Consider the following 22,174-nt stretch of genomic DNA (forward strand, 5'->3'; position numbering starts at 1 on the left):
AAAGAGAGGGAAGAGACACCCAGGAATTCTGAAAAGAACACGAAAAAGCAGACGTTAATACATGTACCTTATAAAAGATGCTCTTGATTCATCTTAGAGAGAATGCTGGACTACTTGTTTAAAATCAAACTGCACTTAAAATCTGTTGAGATAAGATGTGTTTAAATTTAATGAAAATTTATTACATGTGCTGGGTATGTTAAGGTGTCTTTGCTTATAATTTGATACTTGCAAAAATCTTTCTTGAACACGCACATTCATCACGGTGCTCGGCTTACTTTATCCACTGATGGACAAAAGGTAGCTCTATAATAAAAACAGAAACTGTTTTTTTGTTTTGTTTGTTTTGTTTTTTAAAAAAAGGAGGGAGGGAACCTTTTGGTGCCCGAATGACCGCATCTGCCTGCCCTGCTTCTGTTCTTCCCCACAGGCATCTTGTTTGGGTTTCTCATCCCTTCAATTCTTATATGAAGCATTATCACAAAGATTGTGCTTAAGGTTGTAATTGCCTGTTTCAAAATGCTTTCCTTGTCAAAAGTACTTTTTACCTCTGCCGTTTGCAAACTGTCATACTCCCCTCTAAAGAATGGGTGAGCAGTGCAGATATTTTGAAGTTTATGAAATGCTTGAATAGAATAGTGTAGTGTGCTATATTTAGTAAGGATGCACATCAAACCCTACAGGCTTCCCTTAGTAAAGGAAAAAAGTCTCGTGCTTAATACACTGAAAGCAGTGTTGTAACATACTAAAAATACTGTGTAATCCTAGCAGTGCTACGTCTTCAAATCTGTCTATATATATGCGTCATGACATCCCTCCTGACATCCCTATTCAATTTTAACAGAGAGGCACCTAGAAAAGAAAGTTTAAAATAGCTTTTATGTCTGGAGTTCGTGTTCTCCTTTGCCTATAACAGCTTCAGGAAGCCTTTAACATGTTACAGGACCGTCACCAAGGACTGCGATTTGGCTTGTGTTAAGCTCTTCTGTGAGACTAATTCTCTCCAAATATCGTTACCCACAAACATCACAGTCATTGGCTAGAAACTGTCTTCTGAGGAGAAAGGAAGTAATGGCAGTGGTTTGATCTGAAATATTTCAGCATGTTTGTGAAACAGCACTGTCTCTATTTGCCTTCCTCTTCTCCTAACGTGCCCGCAGCAGCTGCTTGCCTCATGGGTTCTTTCGCAGCCCGGTTTGGCAAACGCGTTTATCCTGCAGAAGAAGGGGACGTGCTGGCAGGGAAGCAGACTCCGTCTGTGCCGTGTGTTATGTTTTTGTTTCTCAGCCGAGCTGCCCAAGCATGGGTGCTGCTGCAAGGGCTGGGGTGGCCGGGCTGAGCGCAGCTGCAGCGGTGCCGGGCGCTGTCCGGCTCCCCCTGCAGATGTGGTCATAAAGCAGCCCCGTGTCATTTGCAACTTGGAAAGATTTTTTTGAGAATTTCTGGGTTTGGCTGTTTTGTTGTTTGTTGTTGTTGTTGTTTGTTTTTTAAATTAAAAAAAATGGGTTTTGATGTTATGGTTGGTGTTGCCTTACCTGGTAATTTCTTTGACTAAGAAGTAACAAGCAGAAGGCACACTTTGACTGTAAAGTACTGGGCTTAGCTTTTGTGTGAGAAATCAGAATTCTGCTTGACTCTTAATTGCAAAAATACTAGGAAGGTGAAGAGCCTTGTGAGTACAAGTGGGAGCCAGTTGTGACCATGTGTGGAGTCAGTAGAAGACCTGAGATTGTGACAGGAACCCTTCTGAAGCATACAAACTGTTTCTCAGTATGAAATCTTAAAACATAAAATAAAGTAAAACAGCCATTGCAATAAAAGATATGGAAAATGTGTATGTAATGAATGGGCAGCTTGATGCATTAAGAAAAAAAGGAAGAATTTTCTAAGCAATAATCATTAAAGGCAACCCTATTTGGAATTAAAGAATTTTAAAGTAGTTTTTATAATGCAGTTGTTAATCTTTTGGTTGAATCATATTGCATTTTATCCTAACTGAATTTTTGCAATTTACTAATGCCATTATCTTTTCCTTAATTACAGATCAAACCAAATGAAAAACGTGTTCATAAGTTAAGGTTCTTAACAGCCAAAGAAATATGGATGTGTCTTATTAACGAGTGTTTTTAATGTCTGCAGTTCACAGGAGGATTTGATGTACACTAGTAGACATTTATTGTAAGAATTTTTTCTGAGGAAGATGAGTGTTTTTGAATTTCTCAGAGGATAGTCTTTAGACTATATGTTTACTGACCTTTGTACTTGGGAAATAATTTTAAAACATTGAAATTAATTACAGGGTAAGAACTTTTATGGGTCTGTTCAAGCATCATAATGTCAGTAATGACAGAATTCTCATTTTGTAGTTAAGCATGTAATTTAAATGGAGTTGTAATTATTTTGTTTCTGTTATAAACTTAGATTTCTGTAGTCTGTTGCTTTAAAATCCATTTTCTGAAATTCAAAAATTCATCAAAATTAGCCATTTAAATTCAGATTTTTCATCTCCAAGTAAAGTCAATATTTTTATTTTTTCTTTTTCTTTGTGTAGTTCTTTAAAAACACTTTAGAAGTAATCAATGGGATGTGGAGTACTAGAATTGCAGAATATGAAAGCCCCAGTTGATCTTTTAGTATAAGGGTGATTTAGCACCCCATTTGTACCATAGCTTTGGCCTGGTATTTATTAAATATTCCCAATTCTGAATTTATAAAAGCAATGTAATAATCTGTTCTGTGTAAGATTCCTTTTGCAAATATGAAACAGGAAAATAAAAATCTTACTAGCTTTTAAATACTGGTAAATCTTTTAAGAAAAAGCAAATTGATTTATTAACAAATTAAAAGTTTCTCAGCTGTCTGTGGAGATTTAATTTATTATGCTGTAGGCTGATATGGGTCTATGGTTGGGGGATGACACTGAAGAAACTGTATGCAAGAAAGTGCTATGAAGCCCTCTTATTGGAGGAATCATTAAGGTTGGAAAGGACCTCCAAGATCATCTGGTCCAGCCCCTACCACCAGTGTCACCCACTAAACCATGTCCCTGAGCACCATGTCCAACTTTTCTTTGAACTCCACCACCTCCCTGAGCAACCCGTTCCAGTGCCTGAGCTAAACTTGGACAAACTAGCCAACCAAAGCTTTTTTCACATGCAGTATTTTAAGGGCAGAAGCTTCCTGAGGTTTTCCTTTTTTTTGTAGCTTTTCTAGGCATACCACCCAAATGACCCGTAGCTATTGAGCTTGTGTAGGAGAGAGCCCTTTTTGAAGCTGGTGCTTTCTGGTGGATGAACAAGTTGTATACCAGCACCTGCTTGGTTTGGGGGATGGAGGTGGAAAGTAGCAGTTAGTCTTAATATTGTCAGTCCTGGACTTTCCCCATACAATGGTTATCTCAAATGCTGATATAAGTACCTACCACTTACAGAATGCTTTCATTTCATTTTTAAATAATTAAGTAGTTTTTGGCTTAAAATGACCTCAGACAAGATCCCATCTTCGTGAGCAGCCCCACTGCTCTGTTGTCTACAGTATCTCCAAAGATTTAACCTGGGGGGAAAAAGCTGCTGGGATAAAGTCAGAAAGCAATGCTGAACACATTTCCGTATAAAAACCCTCCTAGATAGGATATTCCAGTTAATAATAATTTGGAGAAAAACCTGTAGTAAAACTTGAGCATATTAACTATTAAGAGTTTAATTTGAGCTCGGAGGGAAATGATCTATCTAGATAGGCGCAGTAAAAATGATGAGATTTCAGGCAGATTTTACAGATGACTTTCTCTTTCTTTCTAAGAATAATCGAGTCATTTTAATGATAAGCCTTGCTTGGTTTCTTTGAATGGACTGTATGTAATTAGTTGCAGCTTCAACTTTGAAGTGTTTTGACAGAAACTGTATCACTTAGCTCATAAATTTTTTCTGGTATCTGCCTTAAATATTTGTTCATTTTCTGCAGCATGCAACTTTGCTACTTCAGGTCACATTTCAGATACAGCTCTGTTTTCTTTGTTATCTCGATTGCTTCCTTCAGGATGAGGGAGAATAATTAAACAGAACATCTTTTCCAAGCAGCTGGAGTCAAATTCCAGCTGACTGCAGCACCTGTGAAGATTGTACCTCTGCCTCGGGCTGCGCGGGTGCAGTGCCAGCCCCGGCTACGCAGTGACGATGTGCTGAGAAGTGCACGGGCTCGGCGGCGTAACGCGACTGCCCTTCTGTGAGCTTCAGATGGCAATAATGCCGGTGAATGCAAAGTGTCTGGTTTAGACTAATTAGAGGGATGATTTGTGAAATGCTGGCTATTTATTTAATTAATCACCAGCACAAAGCTATAAAACCCATATTTTAAAAATCCCTGTTAGTTTGCCATGTGGTTAATAGATTGTGGCACATTAAAAAGTGACACGGTGATGTATTAAAAATGTTCCACCTAAGGTTGGCAAATGTCCTCAAGGAACTTAAGCTGTCTGCTTTATGCAACAGAAGCATAGGAGTAGAGCCTGATCTGTTTAAGGATTGAATATTTGTAAAAACGTTTATCTTTTGAATAGCATCTGTTCATTAAAGTATCTTGTAGCATATTTTTTAACAAACAAATAATGTTTATGGTGTGGTTTTAATTATAAGTTTTGGTTGTGTTTTGTTATTGCAAAGAATATCTCTTCCTCAGTATTAAATTTTTAAGTGCATTACTAAGTAAAATGTAAATAAATCTTCTAAAATAGGCCATTCCTTTCCTTCTGTGCACAGAAACTAAGGATAGTTTCTTGTAATGAATGCATTTTTGTTGCAGCTATAGCAATTGTATTTTGATAAATCTGAATACGTGTTTTCATTCTTCAGCAGAACTATTGGAGCTGAATAGATAAGTGCATAACAGCCATGGCTAACTCAGTGCTGTCTCAGCCAGTATGAAATTCAGTCCTCTGGAGAAAGGCAGCTCCTGGGCCTGTGTTTGACTTCACTGATGCTGTAGGGATTGTGCTGACCTGCAGCATAGCAGGTGCTTTCATTCCTGGCAAAATTCTGTTTGAATGTGGCAGGATTAAAGATGGACTGGATCCATTTGTCCTGAAAATGATACCTCTATGAAAGTAAATGAGGCCTGGGCTGCAAAGGGGATGCTGGGTTTTTCCCTCCATTTCGATTTTGTCGGAGAAGAATAACAAGAAATCATATCCATAGCACTTTAATTTTAATTTAAATTTTCTAATTTAAAGAGAGTTGTATAAATTAGTGCATGTTAACATGATTGAAATATGCTGTTACAAGAATTATATGCATTCTTCCTCGCTCAGGACTTGCATAGTTTTATTAATTGTGGGAACGAATGCCAGGAAGGAACAGGCAGTAATTTTGGATATTTGATTAAGTGGTTTTATATGTAAATCATAGTTTTGAGGTGCATATAAAAATTTGTTCACATGGAAGCGTGGAAGGAAACTGTCCAGCTCTGGAGGTTATGTTTCTCAGCTGTGTGTTGTATAATTAACCGGTACATTAGGAGGAGGGCTGGAATAAAACATGAGTATGTTAATGCAGCCTGGAGCTGATGTTGTAGTGATCATTGCAATGCAGATAAAGCATTTCTCATAACTGCTGCTGCCTACTGGAGCCTTTGAAACATCTGGACCTTTAATTGAAAAATAGTGTGATGCTATACAAAGCAGACATGCTAAGTGAAGTCAACAATTTAGAATTAAAAAAAAAAAAAAGTGTTATTTACCTTGTAGTTAAATATTCATACTTTGTTATGCTTTGTATAACAGGAAATTACTGGGTTAAATTTTTATGAATAGTGGCAGCATGAATAAGATAAATTAAGTATTTAACAACGTTAATGGAATTTTACATTGCGATCTGCTAAGTCTGCAACACAAGCTGGGATGATACAAAGGAGAATCCACTCGTCAGAAAAGAACAACTTGGAAGCGTCATATAAAAACTGTGATAACTGGCAGATAGTTGCATGGTCGCTTATTCAGTCGATTGTCCCAGTGGCCTCACTAGCAGTATTTTTCCATAAATGACATAAGCATATTATAATATATATAATTATATATATACTATATAGTATTAATATCATATAATTATATGATTACTATAGGAATGCAATGCTAGAAAAATAATGTAAAAGACTAAAAATCATGTAAAATACAAATACTGACTTAACCACCTGATGAAATAAATGACATTCTTATTTTGCCATGGTAAGGTATAGTATGGTGTGTTGCAACATGAAAGGGATAGAGCCACTCTGTCTTTTCATACAGGCACTAAGACTTAGCATTATGTTTTTGAATATTGATAAAATGTGTAACTGAACAGGTATTTTCTCCAGTTCTGCTATAATATTCTGCAAATATAACGAACTCTGCTATAAATATTTAACCATCATATTACATTAGATGCTGTTTTGCTCACTGCACCAAAATCTACTAGTTGCAGCTACGTGTTTCATTCCTGTGTAGTGTGGGTCTTGTATATTGAGGCTGATAAACGCGTTCATCATCCTGTTTTGCTGCCAGTGTGTTCTCTCTGAACCATATGCCCGTAGTGTCATTATGTTCCACTACAGTATAAGGGTTTCTGCCACATGCTTATTGAAAGCTTTCAAGATATTTGATCATCTAAACTTAAAACACAAACAAAACCCACACTATTTTCAGATGATTCTTGTCAATTCAGCCCCTTAAAAGCAATTTCATTGGAGTATATATGACTGTTCTATTCCCATTTCTTTTTGTGAAGAAATACTTTTTTTTTCTTAATCAAGAGGTTAGGAAATATGGGTTTTCAATATTCATCTTAGAAAAATATAGTCCTTTGTATTGCCATAAACATCTGTGCTCTGATCTGTTAGAACTTCTATTTGTATTTGAAATATATTTACTCACATTAACTTAGATTTTTCCCCTTCATTTATTTTCTCTGCATTGTTTAAATACATATTTGAATAAGTTATGTTTAAGAGTTGATTACTGGATTGTATAGTAAGCTAAATACCTTGTCACCTAAACCAAAAACATTTCACTTAGTTTAAAAGTGAAAAGAAATTTTATTTGTAAAAGGTAAGCATTTGTTTCCATTTTGTGTAATGTTCAGCACTGTTTGCTGGGAGGTGAGTCAATGACTTGAATTAATTATAATTACTGAAAAGACATATACTGATTGAGCAAATAAAGTAGTAAGCTCATTTGTGCCAAGGCCATCTAATTAAATGCTAACTTTGGATAAACTAGATGTGCATGAAAGATTAATTTTTGGAGGTTTTTATGACTCCCACTAAATAATGATTCAGTAAAATCTTTGCATTATATCATTAGAACATCTAATCTTAAAGTGATATAACACTTAGGCACAGAACTCTACTGTACAGAAAGATGCAGTAAATTATTATCGCTGAAAATTAATCACTTCTCTAGGAAATGTTTATGGACTTTGTTCTAATTTTCTCTTCTGGTGTGCAGCAAAACAGCACAGGAGTGGGAAGGATGCAGCATATATGTTTTTCCTCAATGGCTTGCATTAGGTTCCTATTATGCAGGTACTTGAGAAGAGCATTTAGGAGTATGTTGGCCTTGTAATGGAAAGAACTGTACCAAATTTCCTTTATCATCTGGGAGAATATTAGTTGCTCTGCAATAACCCATTCAAGATATAAATCATCTGTTATTGGAGAGAGGTGTAGATTTTCTCGAGGGCTTTGATTAAAAGTTTATTTTACATCTTATAAAGACTTCCTGTGTTGAAAGAATTGATTGTTTAAATATGTAACTTTTTTATTTTCACATACTCTGTTTATATTTAAAGCATATTTTAATACAGAATATTAAATAATGATACAGATATTTCTAAAACCACATGTAGCCAATGAAGATCATTCCATATGCAGTTTTCCTGTGCTAACTGTAGTGACCACTAGTTTTATAATTAAACATTACAGCTTTACAAGTACATTCCTACAAAATCTATTATAATGCACAACTTGATTTGCCTATCATATCCTTCACTCTTGTGTCTGGAAGCAGTAGCACGCATGCATGCTGTTGGTGCTACTTATGTTTGAAAAGAGACCAACAAATACAAGAGACCAACAAATACCATTGCTATACATCTCCAAAGATTGCTGTATTCTGGCTGTGTTTATTTTGGACAATACGAGAAAAGTGGATTCACAGCGGCTGTAGTCTTGGATGCCAATTTATTCTTTCAGAAGAAGTTTGTGTATTAATGCCAATAATTTTACTAAGCTTAGCTGCTGTTACTTTTGTGTTTAATTGTCAAAGTGCAAAAACATACATTAATCTGCTTAAATAAAGTTATAAAAAATTGAAAACAGAAAATCTGTGAATTCAGCAGATTGTACATTTCAGCAATGTCAAATAGCATATATAATTTCATGCAGTTCATGAATAGCAGCAGCAAAGAATACATGTAATGTGCCAAAAAGCTACAATGCGCTAGACAGTAAGAGTTCTGAAAACAGAGGTAAACAGATATAAAAATAAATGATTTATATGCATACAAAATTAGCAATAATTTATGAAGTAGTATCCCTTTTTTATTTTGTCTCTTCAAGGCTGTGTATGCTGCACAGGGCCATGTCTTCTGTCCTAATTGCAGCACCACGTTTGGTGGTAACACGTTGCTTTGAGTGAGATGAAAATGCTGTAGAAATAGCAAATTATTTTTTTTATGATCAAACTGAATGAAAATAGTAGGTAGTCTTAAGAGAATCTATTAATGAAAATATTAAGAAAATTTTCTGTGATTTATTGAATGTTTAGTGTGCATTCAGTTACTCTTGACTTCCTTAAAGGATTGGTGGAATCTAACATTTCTAACAATAAAACCTTAATGGAATCAGATTTGTGATTTCCTAGAAAATTAACGAGATATTTTGTCAATTTTATTCCAGACTTCATTTGTCAGAATATACAGTGTCCAGTGACAAGCTAAAAGAATTCTTGACAAATTAACTATGCCACAGGTGACAGATCAGGAAAATGTTAATTTAACAGCCCCTTTATGCTTCCCAGATTTATTGGAGGCTATTAAGGAAACTCCAAATGGTAAGGCCCTTGGCCCTGAATAGATTTTCCATTGAATTTTATACAGGATCTATTAATAAAGTTTGTCGCTGCCTTTTTGAATATAGGTAATTGTACTTTATCTTCTGTGTCTCCTCAGCGTTTACAATTGGAATACTGTTTTTAGTTGGAAGAAAAAAGTAATTATGCTTCCAGTAGTGCCTGTAATCTGGGTCTGAATGATCCCTCCTAGAGAAGTGACTATAAGCACTATATAAACCCCACAAGTTATTACTAGTTAAATCCATTGTGGGCAGATCTTTGACTCTTGGCCACTGAGACTAATAGTTTGATCCATTTTATTCAGTCCCACCACCTACAAACACTTACCTAATAAGCTTTTCACAGGTAGTAATTGAGCTCTGTGGGACTTTCTGCACAATTAATATTTTGCTGGATCAAGGTAAGTATGGATTCATTCAGTCCTGTAGACAGGTACCTGATGTTTTGGACTTCTAACGCTGTTTCAGAACAAATATCACCCATTTGTAATAAAAGCATCAGTTTGTAATAGAGATTTTTTCTAAAGCTCTTTGGCTTAGCGTTTGATCAGTCCAAGCCTTGTCCCGTGTGTTTATAGGCCATACTAATTTCTCTTACCTCCTGTGATAATGAATGTTCTCATTATTAATAGAAAGTCTAATAAGCTTCTAATTCTCAGGTTTCAGGCCCTGTAATGTCTTATGGCAATCAGTTTTAGCGCGCTAGGACTGTTACTTGTGATTGTGCCATTTTGGGTTTCAGTGTATAACCAGGCATATCTAGGATTCCCGTTAATTTCCTTAATAATTGCTGTTTGCTCATTCAAGTGCAAACATTGTTGAAACAACAGGTCTCCTGTTCTTGCCGCTATCTCCGGTCATTACTGCAGTGTAAGCAACGTGCATAGATTTATGCGTGCTAGGATATTCCCCTGGCTAGCGTTTGCACCTGGACAAAGACAGACAGACTTGAGATTAGGGATTCATTACCTGATATTATTTAATGTCCCTTAAAAATAGTCATGTAAGTCGGAAAGCAAGAGGAGGGAGAACAAGAAAACCAACAACCTGTTTATGTGAGTAGCTGCAGTTCTGTTGTGTTAGTGGTTTTGTTGGAGAGGTAAGGTGGTGGGTGCGGTGGTATCTCAGAGCATCAAAGGCACACAACAGCCAAGTGCTTGGGCTGGATGGATGCTGTAGTATCTGCACCAAATCTGCCTAACTTGGAGGTAATTTTATCAATTTAAGACAATGCCTTTAAGATGAAAAAGTTATGCAAAGTCCCTCCTACAAACACGTTGACATGTCATCTTGGTTTTACTAAGCTTATCCAAAGGCTTCTTAAGGCTTATCCAAACGAGGTGGTGTAATGCAGCAATTCCGTGCTTTTCCCCAGACTATGGGACAAACCTAACACCTTCTAAATGAGTAAAAACAATTTCTTCTGTACCTTAACATGGGAAGAGGAGGTGTCTACACTACAACAATGCTTTATTAAAAAACATATTCGTTATATTTGGATGGATTTTAATAATGCTTTTAGCTATGCTAGTATGAATAACTTTAATCATTAAATTCCTATTATTTCTCTAATTTATAATCACACTGAAGGATCAAATGGTTTTTAACAATATATCGAAATTAGCACATGGCATTTAACTCCCTGTTTTATAGTCTCATTGTAGAAATATAGTATTGAATCCTTTTATTCTGTTACTTAGAATTCCAAGTGATTAATTCTAATGATACTTTCTTTTCTCAAGGCCCATATATGTATACAGTTAGACAGAGATAGATGGTCACGTTGGGTGCTTTTGAAGAGGGGATCACAATATAAAATCTTTTGTCTGTTTAAAAGATTACAGGTTTAAAAATCTGTGGTAGATTTTTTCTTTTAATGCAAACTTTATAAAGCTTTATGTTGCTATGCATTTTGTATTTTATTTGTGTTAATCCTCACAGTTCCAAATAGATGGATTTTTTTAATACAGTAAGTTCCAATAAAGAGCAATATTAGTTAATCTTTCTTGGTCGTCTTCAGCTAGTTGGAAATATTTGCACGGCTCAGCCATACGTGTGACTGGCTCTCTTGGCAAAGCAAGGCCAGGCCTAAGGTTTGTTTCTGACCCATGCCTTGACCTCCGCTCGTGGTCAGCATTTGCTGCTGCCCCTGCCTGGGCTGCTCCAGCTCTGGGCTCCGCTGGACGAGCGCCCGGTGCTGCTGCCAGCCGCTGTGAGCAGGGTGCCCAGCGGACAGCTCTTGCTTCTGGACTGCTCGCACCTCTAAGGTTCAGGTTTAGGTCTGGCGAATTTGTGTGTGTAGACCACCACCAGCTGTGGTAGTTTCCTCCTCCTCCTCCTCTCCGTCTGACTGCAGCAGCCTCCCCGCAGCCTGTCCTGCAGCTGGGTGTCTCCATGCGTTGTATCCTGGGGCACGTCCCGGTGTGAAAGCCTTTGGCTCTGGTTTGTATGTCAGCAGGTGGAAGGGAGCCAAAGGGAAAAGAGAGAGAATGAGTCCCAGTAAGCTGGAGGCAAACTCAAAGTGGTAAGGAGCAAGGAGCGCTGCCAGCTCTGGTGCTGTCCCGAGCTCAAGTAGCTGGCGAAGCCGAGCGCGCTGCGGGGCCGTGCTGCGGGGCTGCCTGTGCCCGTGCCCTGAGCAAAACCCTGGCTGCAGAGCCAGAGCTCCAGCAGGGACAGAGGGAGGCAGAAGTGCAGAAACAAGGGTTATGCTAATATTAGAGACTGGTGGGGAGAAGTGTTTCCTGAAGTCTTAGGTAGGCTGGTTACTTTTCCTTTTTTTTCTTTTTCTTTTTTTTTTTTTTTCAATTTCATTTCTTCATTTAGATCCTGCAAGAACATGGAATCTTGCAGTGAAGTTCAGGCTTTTTATGGAAACCTGCAAAGTCTTTGCCAAATCTTTCATATTCCCCTTGCAGAAACGTTAAACAGCTGTAAATGAATTAGAATTTAAATTCAAACTCCTCTCAGTTTTAAGGCCTAGCAGTGTGTTTTGATCTCGCTACTGAAAAGAATTCCATCCGTACCACGTTGTGTATTAGCTCTGTCATACCTTCTCTTTCATACATTCTAATGAAATGTATTTTCTTGACAGGGTCATGTTGGTACAACGGCAACCAAAAAAATTGATGTCTACCTCCCACTGCATGCAAGCCAAGACAAACTACAGCCCATGACAGTTGTGACGATAGCAAATGCCAAGGTGCATGACCTGATTGGACTAATATGCTGGCAATATACAAGTGAGGGACGGGAACCAAAACTGAAGTAATGTTCTTTCTTTACTACCTCTTGATCTCTGATTTTCTCCTCTGCAGCATTTTTGCATAATGAAATGGATTTTCATGTCAATATTTTAGTAGATAAATCTTAGAGAATCTACCTACACATTTATCTGTATTTCCTTTTGAGAAATACACAGGCATCTATATCCATTTCTCTTTCAATTAAACTTCTTGTTACTGTATAATGATAAGCATATGAGGCCATGGATCTGTAAAGAATCATAATTTCAAAACACTATGTAAAAATAATGTAAAACCTATCTCTTTTGGTGTCATGGAGACATTTTTTATGTCCCATCTATTTTTTTTGTACTGTTCTTAATGGCTAAGATCACAAGGATGTCAAATAAAATGTAGAGCTCATCTGTAACTCCCTCCGTTTGTTTCTTCTGAGAGAAGGTACCTAGGTTCTGCCTCTTACTTCTCTGCTCTGTACCAGGTTCTTCCTCCAGATTCATGGAGAGAGAAATCACTGTACTGGGTGACGGTGTGTCTTGGAAGTGCCATTAATGTTCTACTGAAATTATAGTTTATATTTTAGCCATAATGCTTGTCTGCAAACAAGAATTCTGTCATAGAACTTCCACATTATCCTGCTTGCTTTCTGTGGGTATTTTGTTGACATAATCACTTTCATTCATTATAGTCATGTTAAAATATTTCTTGGTGCTTTTCTTTCCAGGTTATCATCCTGGAGATATCACCAAATTCTAAACCATTCTATGGTGATGACATTCTATGATGAGATAAGGGTCCTAAAAACAAAATAAATAGCAGTTTAACTTGAAATTATGAATACAGCTGGGTTCTTTAATTCAAAAACAAAGTCATGCAGTATTTTGTAATTGCTATAAAACTTTTATCTCAGTCATGTTGTTGTTTTTCAGTAGAAGAAGAGCAAAGTTCTTAGAAATTTTAGCTTCGGTTAATGGATGGAGTTTTCAGTATGTTTGGTAGTCATTGCTTACCTCTTCACTGGGGAAAAAACGTGCCTCTAAAATTTCTGAGACTAAGTAATGGTTTGGATTTTTCACGCTGGCGAGCAAGGATTGTTTGCTTTATCATGGTAGTTGACTGAAGGAGTACACAGAACAGGTACTTCAGGCCCACTCATCTGAGTAACTCTGCTTTTAAAACAGTTCTGTAACATGCAAAGAAATACTTCATTTTTTGCTGGATCATAGAGCATGAAAAGAACTTAAAACAGTGTATTATAGAGTTATCGGTAACAGTTATTAGCAGGTGACATTTTTGGTCCAAAGAAGGTTAACAGTTTTGAGGCTTTTATACAAGCCAGTCAGTTTTTCTCATTTTCATTGTTCCTGGAATGTTTGATGAATGTTTTTTTCTTTAGTATTGTATTTGACTCTTTCAGCATTTTTCAAGTGTTTGAGAACTCTGTAGTCCTCTCTCTTGTAGCACAGTTGTGATGGGGAAGGGAAGACTTTGAGAGGTTGCTTGAACTGCCCTTTTTTAGGATCCTGGGGTTTAGTGGAGTTCTGATTAATGGATGTAGGCAGAGGGTGGCACAGAAGAGCAACCTCTCTTGAAAACAGTTTCATGGATATTGTTTCCTTGGATAAAGGATTTGCCTTAGCAATTCTGAACGTACACATAAGATACTTCAGAGGGTAAGCACCTCAGGTTTTTTGTTTGTTTTTACGCTGGAGAAGAAGAAATATAAAATTATTTGCAGGTGGTGCCATTTCGTTTGCTGTTACTGATTTGTGTTCATTATATCATAAATTCAGGAGTGGCCTATGTATATTATTAGCTTATTTTTTAACGAGTAAGATTCCACTAAAATAAATCTTTGGACACATGCATGTTTTTCAGGAGCACGGCACACCCCAGATGGAACAATGCCAATGAGTAGAAGCATTCCATGAAACATTGCTGCCCACAGCTAAAGTCAGCAGTGGGAGGAAATGAATTTCACTGTCTGACTTGAAGGATAAGATGTTACGATGTGTCAAAGAGTGATTATGACCAAGGAAGCTGTCTCATGTAATCAAATCTCAGGACAGAAATAGTAAAATAAAATAATTAATGGAGGCACTACTTGGTTCCCCAGAACAGTCTAACAGCAGCAATTGAGAAACTGGATACAAATGCTGAGAGGCAGGGGCAGTGCCTCAAGAATCCAAGAAGTTTGGTTTCTTGTGTAGTTCTTAGTTACTTGTCATGCCTCTGTTTGTTTGTTTGTTTGTTTTAGCATTGCTGACTGCCTGTTCTGTCCTTTAGCAAGGATTGATATAACTGTAGACTAATTGTTCCCAAGTAACAAAATAGCTTGTGTAGGTTGCACATTTTAGTATTTGTTCCTGGTTTAGTACGAAAAGAAAAAATCAGGTTCACTGTGACATTCAATTGAAATACATACACATAATGCTTCAAATGTAATGTACAGTGCATGCAAAATGGTAAATGTACCTTCTAGTAATAAAATTTGAGAATAATGAGGAGGCTAAAGATTTTGTAATAAGGAGAAACAACTGTGCTGCCTTTAGGAAAAATATATCTTAATAATTCTTTTTCCTTTCTTTATGTTTTGTATCCATTTAGTCTACCTATTATAATTTGTTTGTTACTTATTATCTCTGTTTGGTGTCCTGATATGAGGAATTGACAGTATATAACTGACAGTATATATATATATATATAATCGACATATATATATAATCGACAGTAATAACTGACAGTGTTAAAAAATTAAAAATTAATTCTACAGCAGTGTTTGAGTTCCTCGTAGCAGTACAGAGCCTCAGGAAAGTTTCTTTAACAGTATGGCAAAGTTTTCAAAATGGACAGTGACAAACATTTCTGCATTACCTTTTTGTTAACAAAGTTCCAGCTTACATTAGTAGTAACACACCATTATGACCTGTGTTAGATAGTAAATATCTTAGATGTGACAAGATGCATATAGATCACCTGGACTAAGTACACTCAACAAAGCACAGTTGCAACCAAAGGTTTGTGAATTAATTGAGAAAATTGCAAATCAGGTAGTCAGCGAAATAATTCATTGTCACATCCAATCAATAAACTTTGTAAATCAACTCATTTAATTCAAAAAATGATCTATATAGATCAAGCAACCAATTAAACAATTAGCATACACTTTGCAATTAATTAATTTAAGCATCAATCAAGCAATTAAAACTCCAAATTTAAACTGCAGAGTTTAGAAATATACTGCCCTGTGAACATTCAAGTTATATATGCTGGCAGATCTACAATAAGAAAGAATGCTTATTTTCAGCTCAGCAATTTAAATATTAATATTCCAGATAGTACTATCATGTTTTCCTAATATTAAAACTATGTTTTGTATATATAATTTCCTATGGAATTTATTATGTGGGAATGAGAGGCTGAGATTTTCTTCTATTTTTTCTTCATGCTGCGTTTGTTTAAGATTTTCGGTGTTAATTGGTTCTTGCTTGTTAGTACTAAGGTTTAACTGCTTTTAGTTATTGGAATTTTTAGATACTTAGAAAATACAGCCTTTCTACTAATTGTTGTTACTGTGTCAGACAGATTTTTACTTTTCCCGTAGTTTACTCCTTAGTTTTTATTTATTACACTGTTTACATGCCTGAAAGTGTTCTCTGCTTTTCAAGTGTATATTCAGTTGGTTTTTTGTATATGTATTTTTTTCACAGTTGCTTGATCTATGAGTAAAATAGATAGATACTGCTTATGTGTCTTTAATTCTAAAATTTAACAGTCATATAAATAAATACATTTTCACAAATGGTGAGGTAGTACTTCCAGCTTTATGAAGACTTGAAACTTTTTGTGGACCTGGTGTAGTTCAATCACTGTTGGTCTTTCGCTTCCAGTCCTTTTAATGAAGAAGTAAGACTTGCTGCCTTAATCCGAGGTTTTGTTTTTTTCTATTTCTACATGGTTATGGTAGCAAGAAATGGTGAGACATACTAATTTACATGCCTTTGGTGGCTTTTAAGTATATTACTCCTGTATTGTGTGCTTATTTGTTTTCTACAGCATTTAGAAACTGATATCAATCTGCTGAACTGAATTGGTTGCCTAGCTTCCCTCCCAAACGGACCCGTTTTTTGTTTGTTTCAGCGATAACGTCAATGCCTACTGTCTCCACATTGCTGAGGACGACGGTGAGGTTGACACAGATTTTCCACCCTTGGATTCCAATGAGCCCATTCACAAGTTTGGCTTCAGCACTCTGGCATTGGTTGAAAAGTACTCCTCTCCCGGCCTGGCAGCAAAACAGTCGCTCTTTGTTCGAATGTGAGTATGGGTGCTAACTGTCCCAATCACTGTGAAGCATCTCTGTGTCCATGCCACCTCCGCATCTTTTAGCTTCCCTACTTTTCTTCATTTGACTGTAGCAAAATTCAGGGGGCACCGTGCATTCGTGTTTTTTGCAGATGACGCTATGGTCTGGAAGGTAGGCAGTAGGAAGTGAATAGGACTGGCAGCGACTCGAATGGGTCTGTGTGTCTGAGTTGCGAGTCTGAAAGTGCAGAGAAGAAAATTAGCCATTCTGCACATGATGAGTGTGGAAAACATTGAACTACTGCACTCCTGCTAATACATACTTGGAGTTTACACGAAGTGTGAGCTCATAATCGTCATTTTGCTCCAGCTATGCTGCTTATTTCCTAAAACTATGTTCTGAATAATAAATGAAGTATGCATATAATAGCTTGAGAGTGTTAAAGTCATTCATGTTGACCTATACATTCATGTTAATACCTTTTCAGCAGGTATTAAGAACAGATCTGGCTGGTGGTTTTTTAATTGCTATTTATTTATTTAGTAACTATTTCAGGAAAATGTGTTAAATTTTAGCAGAAGAAAAGTACACTTACATTGTTTCGGTATTCCAAGCATGAGAGACTTCAAAATCTTCTTTCTAAATCTGATAGCCAAAACAGTAACTTTGTATTTTAAGACTAACTGGGAACAGATCTGATTAGTGGGCTATGAATAGTAAGTAATTCTATATGCAATTAGCTATAGAACACAGTAATACCAGTGCTGACAGAGGAGAGAAATGGTTAGTCAGGAGGCATGCTGGTTAGAATAGAACTGGACGTGCCATTATGAAGTTCAAAAAGAATCAAAGTGGATGACCCCATCCACCACTTAGTCTGGAAGCAGTTTGGTTTTTTGCTCAAGAATTTGCTGTATTATTCTCAGTGAATTAGTCTTTGAGTGATACATGCTGTGCTTGGTCACTTATTTTTCTTCTTTCATAACTTCTGAGTGAAAAAAGTTAAAACTATCAGCTGACCTTAGTAATTTTTCCAAAATACTAGTAACATAAGCCACAACTTATGGGAGAAACCACAACACAGGGGAGAAGTATGCATAGTTTGGATCTCTCAAAGTGAAAATGCTAATAGAGTTTTTGTGGTTATTGAAGCTTTTTTTTTAATTTACAAGAATTACTTGTATTTCAGAACCATACGGATGCTTCCAGTTTTAATACTCAGACATTATAAAATACTTCTGACCTATCTAGTTATTTTTACAGTCTTTACTGTGGAATGTGTTTCTTAGAGACATTCAAAAGCACTCTACTGAAAGAACTTTTCAGAAATCCCGTGGTGTATTTCCCAAAGGCCCATTCACTTCGTTCCACTGCGTTAGGTCACTGGAAAATAAAATATTCTGTCAACAATATTTACAAATAATTTATTCAAGGCAAATATATTCAGTTCTGCTGAACTGGATGCAGCCGTGTACAAGCTGATACAAGGAGGGGATGAAGCAGCCTTGCCGGTCAGATTACAGGGCCCTTTTGCCATTTGTACAGGTTACAGGCACGCAGCTGAGACAGGCAACTGACTCTTTCGCCTGTGGGATTGCAGATAATTCAGTTTCTTCCACCTGACTGGAGAATGCTGGATGTTTTTTCTGAAAGACGGAATCTCTTTCACCTACATGCATTGCACTAAAGTCAATGCTACTGCCATGAATTTGATTTTTAATTGACTTTTTTCCTGATAAATCATCCTTTAATAATATTTTGTTGTTTTCTTTGTTTTGTTTTCCAAAGTACTGAAGTGAAATAAAAAGAGTTACTTGCAGATTACCAGGTGCTTATTAGGTGGTTCTAGAGACAGGTATGGGACTGAGCTTCAGCAGCTGCACGAATGGCAGCAAGCCATAGGCAAAATAATACTGGCTGTAGCAGAGTGCTGTGAAATTCTCAAAGGTTCAAAGTCTTATAAAGAGCTTATCAGGAGAGGAGGCGTAACTTTTCTGCAATGTGAGGGCAGCATTATTGCTAATAATAGTAGACCGATATACATCATTAAGATGTAACTCCAGGCTTTGATAGTATCTTCTTAGAAAAATTAAATCTGATGTGGCCTTTAAAAACCTCAGCAGTTGGGTCTGTTTGCTTTGAAATACGGTATTATTATAGTATATAATGTGGGAACACTAAAGCACAGGAAAAGAAAATTTAACATTAAGGCATCTCATTTTGTAGACTATTCGCCAAAGTTTTAGAAAACATGTTTTTTCCCCCCTCATTCTGTTTTTATTTCACTCACTTTCCTAGCTGATAGAAGGGCAGGACATTCAGTTTGCATAAGTCAGTACTTCTAATTCTGATTTGATTTCCTTCTTGGCTGTGGTCCTTCTCTGGAAAGTAGAAAACGTTTTTGTGTGATTGTACTGACAGAGGTAACCAGATAAGTTAAGTTGAAAGCCTCTCATTGCTAGTTTTAATGTTTAAAATATCTGTTAAACCAATGTGTTCTGTATTAAACAGTAGTCAACTAACATCAGTATTTGCAGAAATACAGTGTGAACACATGTATTAACATGAAAAATTCATGAAATTTTGTGGTAGCCTGCAGTTTAAGTTGGAGAACTCTTTGCGTCACTTACCACCAGATTTGTAAATGGTCTTCACACTTTGTAAAGCAAGAAGGAGCGGAAAGCCCTTCAGAAAGGAATTCCTATGTGGGGAGAGCCAAAGCCTAGGGAAGCAGTCTGCCCTGGACCTGCACAAGTTGCTCCCCAGCAAAGCGAAGGAACACAAATCGAGGTAGTTGGAAGCAGGGATTAAATTTGTTAAATTTCCTTTAAAGTAATAATATTGTAAAGAAAATTGTCTAGTGCAGCACTTAAAATTATTAATTTATAAGAAGCTGAAATGTAAAACCCTTGCTCTCCTGTTGTATAACTTACCAGCGGTATCTTTGGTAAGTAACAGGAATTTTCTTTGCTTGATTAACCTTGTCGTGCAGGTGTGGTTCCTGTAAAACGCAAACGAACTTGTTTGGCTTCTGGTGTGTAGAAAGCACTTCCAGTTCACAGGATAGAATTTAGTTTAAGATAATCGTGTATTTTCAGTATCTGCAGGGAAAAAAAAAAGTCCATCAGGGATATGGCAAGTTCTATTCTAGTTGCAAGCAATAACAAAGGATTATGAGTGCTCATGGCAGAGCAGGTGAGAAGGTTCTATCAGCAGTGGTTCCGAAATTGTTGATAATTTCTCATCTGGAAAAGAAAACCCTTTCTTTCTCCACCACCACCTACCTCACTTAATCCTCATCATCTGTACTTAGCATGTGAATTGGGATTACAATTAAAGTTAAATGAACACGTGATGTCTCTGATTCCGGACGTTAGCTTGGAGGAGCTAGGACCGGCATTCCTGTCTGGAGCCCAGAGACTTCAGCAGGGTCCTGGCCCTGCCAGCAATTCGCTGTCTGGTGCCTGTAGCAGAACTGAGGTCCAGCTGCAAATCCTGCAAAAGAAATGTGAAATCTTTAGTGTAATGTATGCTCGTGTAAGTCCTCTGTGCTCTAGCTGGGAAGGTACTCCAGATTAGAAACAGGACAACTGCATCGTAAGTAGTAGAGCTTCTCTGAGAGGTTTTTTTTCTGTGTCCGTGTGGTAATTCAAATTTGCTTGTACTTCCTATGCAGATAGGTAATCAGAAATAGTTAGATTTAGATTAGAATTTTTAGCGTGTCCCCCTATGAAAACTATTTGATTAAAATATTAAAAGTACAGACTCTCTTATTTTTATAGGGATTTGTTTTAAGTTCTACATCTTCCTTCTCTGTTATCCTAGTAGCGCATGTAATCGTGTTTTTGTATTTTGGATTTTTTTCCCTCATTCTAAAGTATTTCAGCTGCTGTGTCAGGTTTATGACCTGTAATGTTTATTAATATTGAATCGCTGCTGCAAAAACTTGATGCCTCTGAGAAGCTTCATGATGAAGCATGGTGTTTTTACTACAGATCTCACCTATCCTGCATGTTAGATACATGCTCAGATGTTGTGCAGTCGCAGAGCAGACAGCTACGGAACCTCACCAGGGACCCCGTTTCAGCAGGACATATTTGAGCAGAAACAGTTTGCAGAACTTCATACACTTAAACTCCTGCCAAGGCAAACTCTTAGCCACTTGAGTTAGTTATAAATACCCAGTGGCAGTGGCTGGAAGTAGCCCACAGTGTGTTTTATATTCTGAGCTGAATGTGAATGTCTTTGTGGTTACACAGAGTAGTAAATAATTGAGTTTGATTAGGGAGAGGGACCTCATTATCCCCCCACCTGTGCCCAGCTGGTAGGGGAGGGTCGAAATGAAGCCATTAGCTGTCTCTCTTACTGGCATCTCAAAGAGCTCAAATACATCTGTGTCTTATTTTCTTTTCTGGCACAATCAGTCGAGCAAGCTAAGCAGGCATGACCGAATTTGGCAAGTTCCAAGGACTCTGGCAAAGTTACACAAGGAGAAGACGGAGGGCAGCCATCCTGGCTTCTAACTGCCCATTAGTCTAGCGAGTTATGTTTTTGGAAAATGTCTGTTGTGGGAAGGAGTGCTTTGTCCAATGTCAAACACGGCATTCTCTAACAGTCCTCTTTGATGTCGAATATGATTTGTCGGAAGGAGTCAAACAAAGCGCTGCATTCATGGAAATGCAGACTCCTTGAGATGATGAAGTAATACCTGAAAGAATTTGAATGAAGGTAGCTTAAAATAAATCCATACTATCGTTTAGGGGCTTTTCCTTGGAAATTTTATTATCACAATTTGACATACAATATCTAATGGTGTTTCTAGGAGTTGTAACTCAGCTGCCAGTTGGCACATAGATGAAATTTGGCATACAGTTCCTCTGCTCTGTAGCACCTCTTTCTGTTTTAATATTATGTTTAAATTGCTTTGACTATTATATATATATATTTCAAAGCGACACCTCTGTTATACCTGATAGATTAAGGTTTGAAGCATTTTAAAAATACCAGGCTTTCATAGTACATTTAATTCAATTCAAAGATTTGAAATGTGTATTTTACTTAGGTTACAGAAACACTCCGCAGAAAGCCTCTCACCAGTTTTCACATGGGTGTAGGTAATTGGCAAAATATATTTTAGAATACTCAAAAAATGCAAACTTAAGAAAGTTAATGTAGGTTCGAAGTGGAGAAGGAGGGCTCCCAGGACAGCAAACAGGGAGGGGTAGGATCCCCAAGGAAGGAGTCAGAGCAGGAAGCTGATGTGTTAAGTGTCTAGTCTTCGCCTACCGTAGTGTCAAAATGCAGATAATTAAACCCAAAAACACACAGTATTATCTAAGGCTAATATTAGATCCACCAAATCAAGGTCATTTAGGCTCAGAACCAAAAGTACGGCTGGCAGCCATTCTGGTTCATATCACTGTGCACTTTATCCTAAAAATTTCCCAGCTTAGGTTAAGCACATTGTGTCAATGGGGACTTTTACTCTTAACTTCGACTCTGTGCTGTTCAAGTGGAAATCATTATTAGT

General features: G+C 37.1%; 1 protein-coding gene across 2 annotated transcripts in view; it reads left to right on the plus strand.

Moving 5' to 3' along the window:
- MAPKAP1 (MAPK associated protein 1) overlaps nucleotides 1-22,174 on the plus strand; it is a 101,340-nt gene that overhangs the window by 31,457 nt on the left and 47,709 nt on the right. For both annotated transcript variants that reach the window (XM_032200021.1, XM_032200022.1), the window contains exons 5-6: nucleotides 12,191-12,363; nucleotides 16,479-16,655. In XM_032200021.1, the coding sequence (XP_032055912.1) occupies nucleotides 12,191-12,363; nucleotides 16,479-16,655 (350 nt within the window). The remainder of the gene's footprint in view (nucleotides 1-12,190; nucleotides 12,364-16,478; nucleotides 16,656-22,174) is intronic.

Source organism: Aythya fuligula, chromosome 19 (assembly GCF_009819795.1).
Source record: "Aythya fuligula isolate bAytFul2 chromosome 19, bAytFul2.pri, whole genome shotgun sequence".
Classification (NCBI taxonomy): Eukaryota; Metazoa; Chordata; class Aves; order Anseriformes; family Anatidae; genus Aythya; species Aythya fuligula.